The 15,459-nt window shown below is 49.5% G+C and overlaps 1 protein-coding gene across 1 annotated transcript in view; it reads right to left on the reverse strand.

Annotated features, from left to right (window-relative positions):
- The window catches only part of PDE2A (phosphodiesterase 2A), an 835,594-nt gene that overhangs the window by 83,497 nt on the left and 736,638 nt on the right, over positions 1-15,459 (reverse strand). Inside the window, exon 15 of the mRNA XM_077298849.1 lies at positions 7,278-7,317. Coding sequence (XP_077154964.1) covers positions 7,278-7,317 — 40 coding nt within the window. The remainder of the gene's footprint in view (positions 1-7,277; positions 7,318-15,459) is intronic.

Genomic DNA, 15,459 nt, shown 5'->3' on the forward strand with positions numbered 1-15,459 from the left:
CCCAGTCAAGGTTGGCGCGGTTCAATTTAATAAGATTTATTTGATCTATTCACAAACCAAAAATAATAACGGCTCCGAGCCAGAAATGTGTCACGAGTGGTTGTCATCTGCCCTCCCCCACGCGTCATATAGGGACCCTGAAGCTGTAAGATAATGTCACCAAATATCAGGGCCAGGAGAGTAAATGGATGAGTTGGGGAACCCTCGTGGTACGTGTTACCCCAGATCTTGACCGCAGCCAAGAAAGGTCTAATGCTTGTGGTGGAAAACCATGAAAGAGAACCGATGAAACCAATTTTAAGTTGTACAAGTGAGAAGAATCCTTACCTACAAATTACCCCCTTAAAAAAAAAAAAAACAACTGGAAACAAAAACTACAAACAAGTTACTATTTCATTGAGAAAAATCATTAAAAAAAAAATCACAAAATCTAATATAAATAGACAAAGTCAAAAAAGGTAAAAAAAAAAAAATCATTAATTGGAATAAAAAAAAATAAAAAGCCAAACTGAAATCTCACTTTGCAAAGACGTGTTTTTGGGTGTTTGCCCCTCATCATGCAAAACATAAGATCTGATTTGGCTGTATGAGACACTGAGGAGGGGCAAACACCCCGAAACATGTGTCTGCATATTGAGATTCTGCTTTGACTTTTATCTTAAGTCATGCTATGGCTTGTAAGAGGGTCAATATTGACTTTTAATATTCCTACTTCCAGTAGGTGGAAATAGAGTTCAAATCCTCTTCCTCATTGCATGGCCTATAAGTCTCCTTACACTGGCATGCCAGGCCTGTCACTCTCCAAAATGATAGACGATGCCCTTTAAGTTGTGTTGAAGATTTCTAGTCTGTCATGTCAGGTGGGCTTTGCTGCACCATGAAGCTTGAAATCGGCAATGTCTCAGCTTACAAACCCTCCCCCCAAACTGCTGAGATTCCCCTTTAAGAACCCCAATTATTGAAATATGAGAAATGCCTCCTACGTGACGGACGTGGTGCGAATACGATATTTCCCCTAAAGACATATGTGCGCCCCGACCCTCCGCAGCTGCAGATCGCCCGTCACACGGGAAGATCCCACCGGATTCGTGTGGGAATTGGATCTAGGAAAGCTCCTCAGAAAATGTCAGCAATTGTCTTAAATTACAGGTGAGACAACTTGTTCTGTTTAGGAACTGGATCAGGTTTTCTTCTCTTAAAGGGGAACTCTTCTTATCAGACAACTCTGCTCAGGGTCGAGGTTTACAGCTTTGTGTTTCCGGGTGCAGAGCTCCAGATCTTCTGCTTCCCTTCACGATGCCATGAACACACTTGACAAACTTTGGAAAGTCGGTGTTCATGAGAGGGTTATCCCCGCAGTATATCCCGCCAATAACTTTTGGCACTGACCAGTTCACACCCGTCCAAGACTGTTCTCCACCTTCTCAACGAAACTATCCCCGCCTTCCCGAAACACAAGAAGCCTTCTACAATTGCTGATTCATGAAAGGATTCGTTGGGCCGCAGAGGAGATTTGCTCACACTTCCAGGAGTCCATGACCCTCTCGAATAGCTGTTTGGGAGAACTGGCTCACCTGGAGATATATGAGGGGCGAGTAACCTGCTCATCGCTGCCCGGTGCCATGTAGATCCCTGGAAGTTGTTGGATCAGTGCTGCGCAGTCCTGTCCACATCTTGGTGAAGATGCTCCATCCTTCTTGGCCATGGCGGGACCTTGGGCCTTGGGATGATGCTGAAGAGGTGCCAACGGATGAGTAATGACCCCGCTACAGGTCAGGGGCAGCGGTGGTGCCTTGCTATATCCCCAGTGTAAGTCCCATCCAAGTGGTGAAGGCGATGACGGATGACTCGGTTGCTGGACAGGTAGATGAGCTGCCAGGACATATTATGGTGGACCTGTTCCCCTAGGTGTCTTGACAATGACTGGACTGGGTGACACTGTGCGATGTGGGAGGACAGGGAATCCAATGGCTTGCTCCATTCCCCCACGTGTATATGTGACCAGCGATGGCTACAGGCCTCACAGGGGTCTTCCTACTGACTTCACCGGTGAGCCAGAACTTTTATATTTTTTTGCAGATCGGGACAGTCCTGGATTTCAGGCTCTGTCCTGGAGGGAGGTCTACAGAAGTCCTCCTAAAGCCTGAAGTCCTCTCTTGCTCTTTTACCGTCAGAGTCACCCAGTTTTTGGCTTTCAGAAAATTCCTTTAACCCTGCTGTTCTGTTGGTCAAAAATGACCGTTTTTGAAATTCTATAATGTTATAAAAATTCAGCGTGTGATTCTGAGACTTGAGGGTCCCTGACTTTTCGTCATTAGGGGGGTACTCTCTGTGGGAATTTATTTTTTTTTTTAATTTTTGTTTACTTTATTTGGTACAATTTTTTTATGTGAAATCTAAACAGAACAGCAGGGTTAAGTCACTCATGACTTCAAGTGGCCAATGACGAGCCACAATCACACACGACAGGTGTTCTCCAGGTGTTGTAGTGCAGACCTCGGTGAGGAGCATTCTCCTCGGTGTGAGCGCAGTTCCGGTATATGACACGCTACCATAAAGCCGAGCAGCAATGTATGAGGAGCGGAGGCTGAAGGCTCATTACACCGGGGACGTCCATGCTGACGCTCGAGAGCTGAAAACCAAACATCAGCTCAGATTAAACTTTTCCAATAAACTGTAGACTGCAGAGCAAATAAAAACCTCCAACGAGGGCGTCAGAGAGCAGCCGCGGCCGGCAGAGCGTCGGGAAGTGTGAAGGACATCGGAACCTCCATGCGACCATCAATAACGAGAAGTTCCTTGTGTGAAAGGTCAAATCTCCACAAGTTACTCCATCATCAGTCACATCATGTCTTATACTCCAGTCACTGCCAAAGCTGCACCGATGACTCTGCTACTATATTATGTCTTATACTCCAGCTCTTGTGTAATCGTCGACCAATGACGTCCCCCATGTGCTCGATGAAGACAAGTCCAGAGACGCTGATGCCAGCTCCTGTGTAATCCCGCACGAATGACGTCTCCATTGTGCTCGATGGAGACAAGATAGGAGACGCTGCCGGCAGCTCCTGTGTAATCACCGACCAATGATGTCCCCCATGTGCTCAATGGAGACAAGTCCTGAGATGCTGCTGGCAGCTCCTATGTGATCACCGGCCAATGATGTCCCCCCCGATGGGCTGGATGGAGACAAGTCTGGAGACACTGCCCTCAGCTCCTATGTGTTCACGGACCAATGACGTCCCCCATGTGCTCGATGAAGACAAGTCCAGAGACGCTGACGCCAGCTCCTGTGTAATCCCCCACGAATGACGTCTCCATTGTGCTCAATGTAGACAAGATAGGAGACGCTGCCGGCAGCTCCTGTGTAATCACCGACCAATGATATCCCCCATGTGCTCAATGGAGACAAGTCCTGAGATGCTGCTGGCAGCTCCTGTGTGATCACCGGCCAATGATGTCCCCCCCGATGGGCTGGATGGAGACAAGTCTGGAGACACTGCCCTCAGCTCCTATGTGTTCACGGACCAATGTACTGAATTTGTCTGTATAAGTCCCCGCTTAATTGTAAAGTGCTGCGGAATATGTTGGCGCTATATAAATAAAGATTATTATTCTTATTATTATGACGTCCCTGATGTGCTCGATGGAGGCAAGTCCAGAGATGCTGCCAGCAGCTCCTGTGTAATCACCGACCAATGACAACCCCGATGAGCTTGATGGAAGACAAGTCCGGAGATGCTGCCGGCAGCTCCTGTGTAATCACCGACCAATGATGTCCCCCATGTGCTCAATGGAGACAAGTCCGGAAATGCTGCAGGCAGCTCCTGTGTAATCACCGACCAATGATGTCCACCACGTGCTCCATTGAAACAAGTCTGAAGAGGCTGCTGGCAGCTCGTGCATAATCACTGACCAATGACTTCCCCGATGTGCTCGATGGAGACAAGACCGGAGATGCTGCCAGCACCTCCAGTGTAATCACTGACCAATGATGTCCCTGATGTGCTCGATGGAGACAAGTCAGGAGATGCTGCAGGCAGCTCCTGTGTAATCACCGACCAATGATGTCCCTGATGTGCTCAATGGAGACAAGCCAGGAGACGCTGCAGTCAGCTCCTGTGTAATCACTGACCAATGATGTCCCTGATTTGATTGATAGGAAACAAGACCGATGGAAACAAGTCTGGAGCCACTGCAGCCACGGGAGCAGGTTCAGGTCACACAGGCTGCTCACAGTAGTATGAGGAACATGCGTCCTTGGGTGTCAAATGGAAACACGGCACCTAGGACACTTTGCATCACTGAATCCACCACCAAATTGAGCTGTTAGTGACCTGGAATGAAGACATGAGGAGTATGCCTCTCTACATGATTACACAGGAGCTGCCGGCAGCATCTCCGGACTTGTCTCCATCAAGCACATCGAGGACATCATTGGTCGGTGATTACACAGGAGCTGACGGCAGCATCTTCGGACTTGTCTCCATTGAGCACATCATTGGTTGGCGATTACCCGGGAGCTGCCGGCAGGGTCTCCAGACTTCTCTCCACCGAGCACATAGGGGATGTCAATGGTTGGTGTATACACAGGACCTGTCAGCAGCGGATCGTACATTCAGTGACAGAATCTTCTTCAGACAACCATTAATGACCTCAGTGACAGCAGCCGAGGCCGGAGGTGCCGGGATTTCTGCACGAGGCTCAGACTCCGGACTGATCTGGGAAGTCTCCATCCTGAGATTTCCATTGTTCACCATTTTTGATCTTGGTGCTAAAGTTTAAATGTTGAGGAGAGTATCTGTACCTGTGACTAAATAATATTACCGCCATATAGAAATAACACCACTATAAAGCTGACGACTCTCCGTCCCTGCAGCTCTAGCGCCCCCTCTAGTGAGTGCGCTGCTATGTTTGCAGACCTCTTAAAGAGACAGCGCCTCGTTTAGAAGGGCATCGTTTTCTTGCCTCCCTAATATTCGGTAATAGCTGATATTTTGCTTGTGACAAAGTGCAGTTTAATCACTGGGAGAAAGGTTATTATATGTCAGGAGCGGCGGTGACAGCGGCATTTGCTCCTGATAAAGCGGTTTGGCGTCTCCAGAAATAATTTCAGCCCGGAGTAATTTGTCCTCTTTTATGAGGCTGGATTCATATTTGTGATGGATTCTCGCAGCGTCGGAAGGTAAAGAGCAGACGACACCGTCCTGATGACTGGCGCTAATTATTTCTATCCTTCAGCGGATAAATACAAAGCAACGAGCAGCCGCTAATCGTCAGGATGCCAGGGGCTGAGGGTGGGGGCACGGGACACAGGGTGAAGGGGTCAGTAAGAGGGGGGACACAGGGTGGACAGGTCTGTGTGGAGAGGGGGAAACAAGGTGGAGGGGTCTGTGAGGAGGGGGGGACACAGGGTGAAGGGGTCAGTAATAGGGGGGACACAGGGTGGACGGGTCTGTGTGGAAAGGGGACACAGGGTGGAGGGGTCAGTAAGAGGGGGGACACAGAGTGGACGGGTCTGTGTGGAGAGGGGGAAACAGGGTGGAGGGGTCTGTGAGGAGGGGGGGACACAGGGTGGAGGGGTCAGTAAGTGGGGGACCCAGGGTGGAGGGGTCTGTGTGGAGATGGAGGCACAGGGTGGAGGGGTCAGTAAGTGGGGGACCCAGCGTGGAGGGGTCTGTGTGGAGATGGAGGCACAGGGTGGAGGGGTCAGTAAGTGGGGGACCCAGCGTGGAGGGGTCTGTGTGGAGAGGGAGGCACAGGGTGGAGGGGTCGTGAGAGGGGAGACACAGAGTGGACAGGTCTGTGAGAAGGGGGATGCAGGGTGGATGTGTCTCAAAGGACAGGGGGACACAGGGTGGATGCATCTGTGAGGAGAAGGAGACACAGGGTGTGGGGGTCTGTGAGGAGAGGGGGACACGGGTGGAGGGGTCTGTGAGGAGAGAGGGACACAGGGTGGAGGGGTCTGTGAGGAGAGGGGGACACGGGTGGAGGGGTCTGTGAGGAGAGAGGGACACAGGGTGGAGGGGTCTGTGAGGAGAGAGGGACACATGGGGGTCTGTGAGGAGAGGGAGACAGGGTGGAGGGGTCTGTGAGGAGGGTGGGACACAGGGTGGATTGGTCTGAGGAGGAGGGGACACAGGGTGGAGGGGTCTGTAATGAGAGGGAGACAGGGTGGATGAGTGTGAGGAGAGGGGGACACAGGGTGGAGGTGTCTGAGGATAGGGGGACACAGGGTGTGGGGGTCTGTGAGGAGAGGGAGACACAGGGTGTGGGGGTCTGAGGAGAGGGGGACACAGGGTGGAGGGGTCTGTGAGGAGAGGGGGACACAGGGTGTGGGGGTCTGTGAGGAGAGGGGGACACAGGGTGGATGAGTCTGAGGAGAGGGGGACACAGGGTGAAGGGGTCTGTGAGGAGAGGGGGACACAGGGTGTGGGGGTCTGTGAGGAGAGGGGGACACAGGGTGTGGGGGTCTGTGAGGAGAGGGGGACACAGGGTGTGGGGGTCTGTAAGGAGAGGGGGACACAGGGTGGATGAGTCTGAGGAGAGGGGGACACAGGGTGAAGGGGTCTGAGGAGAGGGGGACACAGGGTGGAGGGGTCTGTGAGGAGAGGGAGACATAGGGTGTGGGGGTCTGTGAGGAGAGGGGGACACAGGGTGGATGAGTCTGTGAGGAGAGGGGGACACAGGGTGTGGGGGTCTGTAAGGAGAGGGGGACACAGGGTGGATGAGTCTGTGAGGAGAGGGGGACACAGGGTGAAGGGGTCTGAGGAGAGGGGGACACAGGGTGGAGGGGTCTGTGAGGAGAGGGAGACATAGGGTGTGGGGGTCTGTGAGGAGAGGGGGACACATGGTGGATGAGTCTGTGAGGAGAGGGGAACACAGGGTGGATGAGTCTGTGAGGAGAGGAGGACACAGGGTGGAGGGGTCTGTGAGGAGAGGGAGACATAGGGTGTGGGGGTCTGTGAGGAGAGGGGGACACAGGGTGGATGAGTCTGTGAGGAGAGGGGGACACAGGGTGTGGGGGTCTGTAAGGAGAGGAGGACACAGGGTGGAGGGGTCTGTAAGAAGATGAGGACACAGGGTGAGTAGTAATGCTGCAGACTGTACGCTGTGTGCAGGGTCCTCTCCCCTCTGCTCACTTTATGTACAGCATGTAGCATGAATACAATTTGTGTATAGTTTGTATGTCGCCTGCTTCACATTTGCCGCTCAATGGAATTAATGAGGCTTTAAAAAATTAATAATAATAACAATAATCATAACACAGAACTCACCCAAATGTGTGAAGAGGTTTTTGGCAACTTGCAGCAGCGCCTGTGATTGGAGAACACAGCTCATTAATATTCATGAGGACATTTACATAACTCTGGTTTAGTTGACACTTTATGTAAACATCACATCTACATGGAGGAGGACGACACACACTGTCTGCAGCCCCCTGCACATGCCCCCTGCACACAGGCTGACCACTAGGGGGAGACATACATCACTCCTCAGCCTGTCACACGGGTGCCCACTAGGGGGAGCTGTGACTCCACTGCAGCACACAAGGTCTGATACATTGTAAGCTGTAACCATCTGAGACTTGTTCTGCTCACAGACTGTTGTCTGGGCTGGATACATTGTAACAAACCTTCAGCAGTGAGAAGTAGTAAGCCAGGACAGTCTCTGCTCTATTCACTGTCAGCAAGCAGAGATCTTGAAGCTGTTGAGGGATTCTCGGGCTCTACTCCTGGGCGCTCCCCCGGGGTCATCTCCAATTATAGGAGCATTATTTGGTTGACGGAATATAATATGTTGTCAGTCATTTCCTCGTTAATCTCCAGCTCCGCGTGTTTAATTACTTTCCATTAATACCTTGATTAGAAAACATTCCGCCATCGTTGTCTTTCTCTTTTTTTTTTTCACCTAAGCACTTTGAAATCACCTTACCTAGAAACGGCGCTGAAAGCCGAAAATCTGAGGTCGGCAGAGTTAATTAGATAGAGACTTATGGTGCGTGGTGTGGCCTCCTCAGGTGTCGGGAAAAGGCAAAAACCACAACCCCCATCATCTTGTTTACATGCTCAACTAATTAACCAGAAATGCAGGGTAATCAGGGAGACGCTCGTCACTGGGGATATTAACCCGTCTGCTGCACGTGCAAAGTTATAGGAGACGCTGCAAACGTCACAGCTGGACAGCGGTTATAGGAGGCTCTGCAGGCCGGGCATTCACAACCGCCATGCACTGACACTGTGTACGACCGCCATGTACGGACACTGTGTATGACCGCCATGTAATGACACTGTGTACGACCGCCATGTAATGACACTGTGTACGACCGCCATGTACTGACACTGTGTACGACCGCCATGTACGGACACTGTGTATGACCGCCATGTACGGACACTGTGTATGACCGCCATGTACTGACACTGAATATGACCGGCATGTGCTGACAGTGTGTATGACCGCCATGTACTGACACTGTGTACGACCGCCATGTACTGACACTGTGTACGACCGCCATGTACTGACACTGTGTACGAGCGCCATGTACTGACACTGTGTACGACCGCCATGTACTGACACTGTGTACGACCGCCATGTACTGACACTGTGTACGACCGCCATGTACTGACACTGTGTACGACCGCCATGTACTGACACTGTGTATGACCGCCATGTAATGACACTGTGTACGACCGCCATGTACTGACACTGTGTACGACCGCCATGTACTGACACTGTGTACGACCGCCATGTACGGACACTGTGTATGACCGCCATGTAATGACACTGTGTACGACCGCCATGTACTGACACTGTGTACGACCGCCATGTACTGACACTGTGTACGACCGCCATGTACGGACACTGTGTATGACCGCCATGTACTGACACTGAATATGACCGGCATGTGCTGACAGTGTGTATGACCGCCATGTACTGACACTGTGTACGAGCGCCATGTTCTGACACTGAATATGACCGTCATGTGCTGACAGTGTGTATGACCGCCATGTACTGACACTGTGTACGACCGCCATGTACTGACACTGTGTACGACCGCCATGTACTGACACTGTGTACGAGCGCCATGTACTGACACTGAATATGACCGGCATGTGCTGACAGTGTGTATGAGCGCCATGTACTGACACTGTGTACGACCGCCATGTACTGACACTGTGTACGACCGCCATGTACTGACACTGAATATGACCTGCATGTACTGACACTGTGTACGACCGCCATGTACGGACACTGTGTATGACCGCCATGTACGGACACTGTGTACGACCGCCATGTACTGACACTGTGTACGAGCGCCATGTTCTGACACTGAATATGACCGTCATGTGCTGACAGTGTGTATGACCGCCATGTACTGACACTGTGTACGACCGCCATGTACTGACACTGTGTACGAGCGCCATGTACTGACACTGAATATGACCGGCATGTGCTGACAGTGTGTATGAGCGCCATGTACTGACACTGTGTACGAGCGCCATGTACTGACACTGAATATGACCGGCATGTGCTGACACTGTGTACGAGCGCCATGTACTGACACTGTGTATGACCGCCATGTGCTGACACTGTGTACGACCGCCATGTACTGACACTGTGTACAACCGCCATGTACTGACACTGTGTACGAGCGCCATGTACTGATACTGAATATGACCGCCATGTGCTGACAGTGTGTATGAGCGCCATGTAATGACACTGTGTACGAGCGCCATGTACTGACACTGTGTACGAGCGCCATGTGCTGACACTGTGTACGAGCGCCATGTACTGACACTGTGTATGACCGCCATGTGCTGACACTGTGTATGACCGCCATGTACTGACACTGTGTACGAGCGCCATGTACTGACACTGAATATGACCGGCATGGGCTGACAGTGTATATGAACACCATGAACTGGCACTGTATATCATAGAATGTTAGAGTTGGACGGGACCTCCTGGGTCATCGTGTTCAACCCCCTGCTCAATGCAGGAGTGTGTGAAGACTTCCATTGAAGGAGAACTCACCACCTCTTGTGGCCATCTGTTCCCCTCATTGATCTCCCTCACTGTCAAAAAGTTTTTTCTAATATCTAATCTGTATCTTCTCCCTTTCAGTTTCCTCCCATTACTTCTCTTGATTCCTTGTTGAAATGAGAATAACGAAGATCCCTCTACACTGTGACAGCCCTTCAGATATTCGTAGACAGCTATTAAGTCTCCTCTTAGACTTTTCTTTTACAAGCTAAACATTCCCAGATACTCTAACCATTCGTCATAGGACATACTTTGCAGTCCACTCACCATCCTGGTCGCTTTTCTCTGACCTTGCTCCAGTTTTTCAATGTCTTTTTTAAAATGTGATGCCCAGACCTGGACACAGTATTCCAGATGAGGCCTGACCGAGGAGGAGTAGAGGGGGATAAATACTTCACATGATCTAGACTCTATGCTTCTCTTATTACATCCTAGAACTGTTTGCCTTTTTTCTGCTGCATCACACTGTTGACTCATGTGCAGTCTGTGATCTATTACTATACCCGTCTTTTTCACACATGCTGCTGCTTAGTTCTATTCCTCCCATTCTGTAGATGTAATTTTCATTTTTCTTGCCCAGATGTAGACTCTTGCATTTCTCCTTGTTATTAAATACCATTCTATTAGCCGCTGCCTATTGTTGAAGCTTATCTAGCTCCTCCTGAATCATTTCTGTCTTCTCTAGGGTTAATATGCCTCCTAGCTTTGCATCATCTGCAAATTTGATTAGTTTACCCTCAGTTCCCTTATCTAGATCATTTATAAAAATGTTGAACAACACTGGGGCCAGGACAGAGCCTTGTGGTCCCACTTGTAACACTGGGGCCAGGACAGGGCCTTGTGGTCCCCACTTGAAACACTTTTCCAATTGAATGTGTAACCATTTATTACCACTCTTTGAGTACGATCACTGAGCCAGTTATGAATCCACCTAACCGTAGACTTGTCAATCCCATACTTGGTCATTTTTTTTTCAATAAAGATAGTATGACATCCTTTATCAAATGCTTTGCTGAAGTCGAGATATACTATATCTACTGCATTTCCCTGATCCACCCAGTCAGAGATTCCATTATAGAAGGACATTGCATGTCTAGTTTGCTACAAACTCATGCTGGCTTTGGTTAATTACTGTATTCTTATCCAAGTACTTACATACATGCTGTTTAATAATCTGTTCACAGGTCTTTCCTGGTATAGAAGTAAGGCTCACTGGCTTTTAATTTCCTGGCTCCATCTTCTTTCCCTTTTTGAAGATAGGGACAACATTTGCCCTTCTGCAACCCAACTCCAATATATGAGCGTCGGGTAATGACACTATATATGACCGGTATGTATTGACACTGTATATGAACGCCATGTACGGACACTGTATATGAACCCTATGTACTGACACTGTATATGAATGCCATGCACCCACACTGTGTATGCTTGTAATGTTTTTCTTGTGAAATTCTCAATAAGATTGATGGGTCATATGACCCTCTTCCCATTGAAAAAAAATAAAGTTGGATCCAAAATGTCCGACTTCAAAATGGCCGCCATGGTCACCACCCATCTTTAAAAGTTTTCCCCTCCCATATACTAATGTGCCACAAACAGGAAGTTGATATCACCAACCATTCCCATTTTATTTAGGTGTATCCATATAAATGGCCTACCCTGTATATGAGGGCTGTGTGCCTGGCACTGTATCTGAGGGCTGTGCCTGGCACTGTATATGAGGGCTGTGTCTGGCACTGTATATGAGGGTGTCACGAATCACACCGGATATGTCAGGGATCCCACCAATATGTCACGGTTCACGGGGAAGATATCTTTATTATCCCCACCACTCACACCAATTTGTCACGAACCGGGGTTGTTTGGTTGCCCCTGGTTCCTTCTGAAGGGGATTTATCTATATCCCACTTCCTAGTTCTGGTTTGGAACTTGCAGCTCTCTAGCGCCCCCTTACCCTCAGGTCAGTCAGGGTACTGCACCTAGGGTAATTAGTCGCCAGAAGGGCTGCCTGCTATGTACTGGCTATTGGGCACGCTGCAGCGAGGGCGATATAACTACTCCCACTCAGGCGGGAACAATAATTATCAACGCCGCCGATCGCTACAAAGCCTCCCAATTGCACAGGACAAATTCTGTATATGAGGGTTGTGCGGTGACAGTATTTGCGGTGCGGACACGCGCTGTATATAAATCCTGGCGTGTTGTGTGTTATTTACTGCGGCTCCATCATTATCAGACGCTGCGGAGCGTTTGCTGGTATAATGGGGGCACTTGTTAATAAGATTTCCCCACGTGTCCTCTTCTCAGCCTTCATTAGACTCTTCTCTAACATCACCTAATTATATTCCGCCACCTAATTTGCATTTAAGGAAATGAAGGCATTAAAGGCACAGTAACCTGGTGGGTTTTGTAGATCATTAGGTAAATTCCTGCTGATGCCTCACAGGACTGCCAGCAGAACTGTGGAAATATCGAGCCCCGTACATATCAATCCCACCACAGCTGCTGCTCAAGATCGAGAGCTGCTGTCAATCACTGATAAATGTCAATGAAAGAAACCACCCCAAAGAGGTTCTGCAGCAGCTGCAGTCATTTTTGTGAGGAGCTTTTTTCTCCATGTGATTGTGGCCGTACACCATTTCTCTCACTTTCTGCTGTTCTCAGGGTGTTTATTCCTATTCCCAGTGCCCTCATCAGTTCGCAATCAGCAGTGAGACCCCCAGGGTTTATGTGAGATGTGATCTAATTAATCCCTCTGCTGATCTGATCATTTCCAGCTACCGTGGAAGCAGCGGGGCCGGGGGTCGTTTGCTGCCAGTGACGGTCTTAGGGGGCCAGTGACAGTCTGTGATGTTCAGGTATCAGGGGTCTGATCATCACCCATCAGTATCTGGATGGCAGGTGGAGAGCAAGGAGTTAAACATGCCTGGGGGCTTCATGTACAGGCAAAATCAGAATTATTCACCTCCCTGCTCCAAATTCAGTTCAAGGAACAATTTACACATTTCTGTTCTCTGCAATAAACCAATGAAACAAGAACAATGTAAGTTACTGAACAAAACTAACAGAACTGGCGGATTCTCCACATTCAGCACAAAAGGCCACGGTCACCGACTCCTGCAGTCTCGAGATTACCAACCTTACATGACCAGCATCTCTAGACCTTAGTAGAGCCCCTCTAACTGTAATAACCTGCTGCCCCTCTGGCTGTTATAACCTGCTGCCCCTCTGGCTGTTATAACCTGCTGCCCCTCTGGCTGTTATAACCTGCTGCCCCTCTGGCTGTTATAAACTGCTTGCCTTCTGGCTGTTATAACCTACTTGCCTTCTGGCTGTTATAACCTGCTGCCCCTCTAGCTTTTATAACCTGTTTGCCTTCTGGCTGTTATAACCTGCTGCCCAGGCTCGGACTGGCCCACAGGGTAACAGGGGAATCTCCTGGTGGGCCCCTGTGCAGGTCTGGACCTATAACCCCACTGTATGGGCAATAATTGTCATAATTCACTTGATTCTCTCTGTACCGAAAAAAGCAGCATCTCATCATTCATTAACCACGCTACCCAGCTTATTATTATATAGAGATATAGGTACAATTGTGAACCAGGGTCGTGTAATATTTGTATGCAGGTGAAAAGTGGGCCCCCACAGTCATTGTTACTGGTGGGCCCTTGGCATCCCAGTCCGACACTGCTGCCCCTCTGGCTGTTATGACCTGCTGCCTCTCTGGCTGTTATGGCCTGCTTGCCATCTGGCTGTTATGACCCGCTGCCCCTCTGGCTGTTACAACCTGCTTGCCATCTGGCTGTTACAACCTGCTGCCCCTCTGGCTGTTATAACCTGCTTGCCTTCTGGCTGTTATAACCTGCTGCCCCTCTGACTGTTATGACCCGCTGCAGACATGAAGCATCACCAGACACCAGATTCCGGTAGCAATCCTAAGGAATTTTACCCCGTCAGAAAAGTGAGTTGTCCAAAAAGTTAAGAGAAAAGATCATTGTACAAACAAGGAAGAGGACACAAGAAGATACAAGGACACTGAATGTTCCTGGAGATACAGGTGGAAGCAGAATTCACATAGGAGTGCAGTACTTGGATGTGGCAGGAGGAGGGCGCTGTCACCAGATCCCGGTTATGGCCGGTGCTCAGAATCTCTCGGGTGTTGAGGAGGATTGGGGTGCACGCAGTAGTGGATGCGGGGTGCAGGCGGACGGAGGTGCTGAGCCCCAGGAATACTCACCGCACACTCTTGTATCCAGTGCAATTTCTTTAACTTCATGAACCAGGTGCAGGAAGACAAAGACTCAGAAAAACATATCGTGCAAGACATCAGTGCGACATAGGGAAGGTTCTGACCAGTCCTGGGTCTTGTTCACACAGTCGCTCTTCATATAGGAAGCCCCAAGGTGCACACACGAGAGGCGCGGGAGTGCTCGAGACCCTGCTGGAATCAAGGTCAGACCTTTCGCTTAGCCCCAGCGGGGGCAGATGTCCGAGCACATGTCTACCTGCACCGGGATTTGGAAATAAAAAGAAATCGCTTTTGACACAAAAGTCTGCGGTGAATATTCCTGACATGACTACAAAAACTTGACTGCAAAGACCTGCAGCGAGGTCTGGTGACAGCAGGAGCTGAGGGTTCAGTTTGGTCAGCAAGAGACATACTAAATACTGAAGGGTGCGTTCCATGTCCGAACTCCAAGATGTTATCTACTGAGCAAAAGCACCAGAAAAGTTACCTCCAAATGCTCTAACCGTAAAATAACGAGAGATGTTCTGAGATTCTGTTCTGTGGGGCAAAGAAACAAAACTGGAACTTTCCAGACCTATAGATCAGAGGTATATGTTTAGGGAAGATTTAGTCATATCCTTAAAGAAATACCATGCCTACAGTGAAGCATGGGAGGGGGCTCAATGATATCTACAGTAAAGCACGGCAGGGCCTCAGTGCCATCTGCAGTAAAGCAAGGTGGGGGCTCAGTGCTGTCTACAATGAAACATGATAGGGGTTCGGTGGTGTCTACAGTGAAGCAGGGCGGGGATCAATGATGTCTATAGTGAAGCATGATGGAAGCTTGGGAATGACTACAGTGAAGCATGGTGGAGGCTCAGTGATGTCTACAGTGAAGCAGAGTGAGGGCTCAGTGAAATCTACATTGTAGCATAAAGTGGGGACGGTGATATATACAGTGAAGCATAGGAAGGGCTCGATGATATCTACAGTGAGGCATGGCAGGGGCTCAGTGATGTCTACAGTGAAGCACAATGGAGGCTTGGTGATGCCTCCAGTGAAGCATGGTGGGAGCTCAGTGATGTTCAGCAGCTGCTGGGCTTCTACTGAAACTGGAAACCTGTGGAGGACAAGATGGATTTAATAAAGCATCAGGAAATCCTGGAAAACATCACGCCTTCTGT

The sequence above is a fragment of the Ranitomeya variabilis genome, chromosome 3 (assembly GCF_051348905.1).
Source record: "Ranitomeya variabilis isolate aRanVar5 chromosome 3, aRanVar5.hap1, whole genome shotgun sequence".
In the NCBI taxonomy this organism is placed as follows: Eukaryota; Metazoa; Chordata; class Amphibia; order Anura; family Dendrobatidae; genus Ranitomeya; species Ranitomeya variabilis.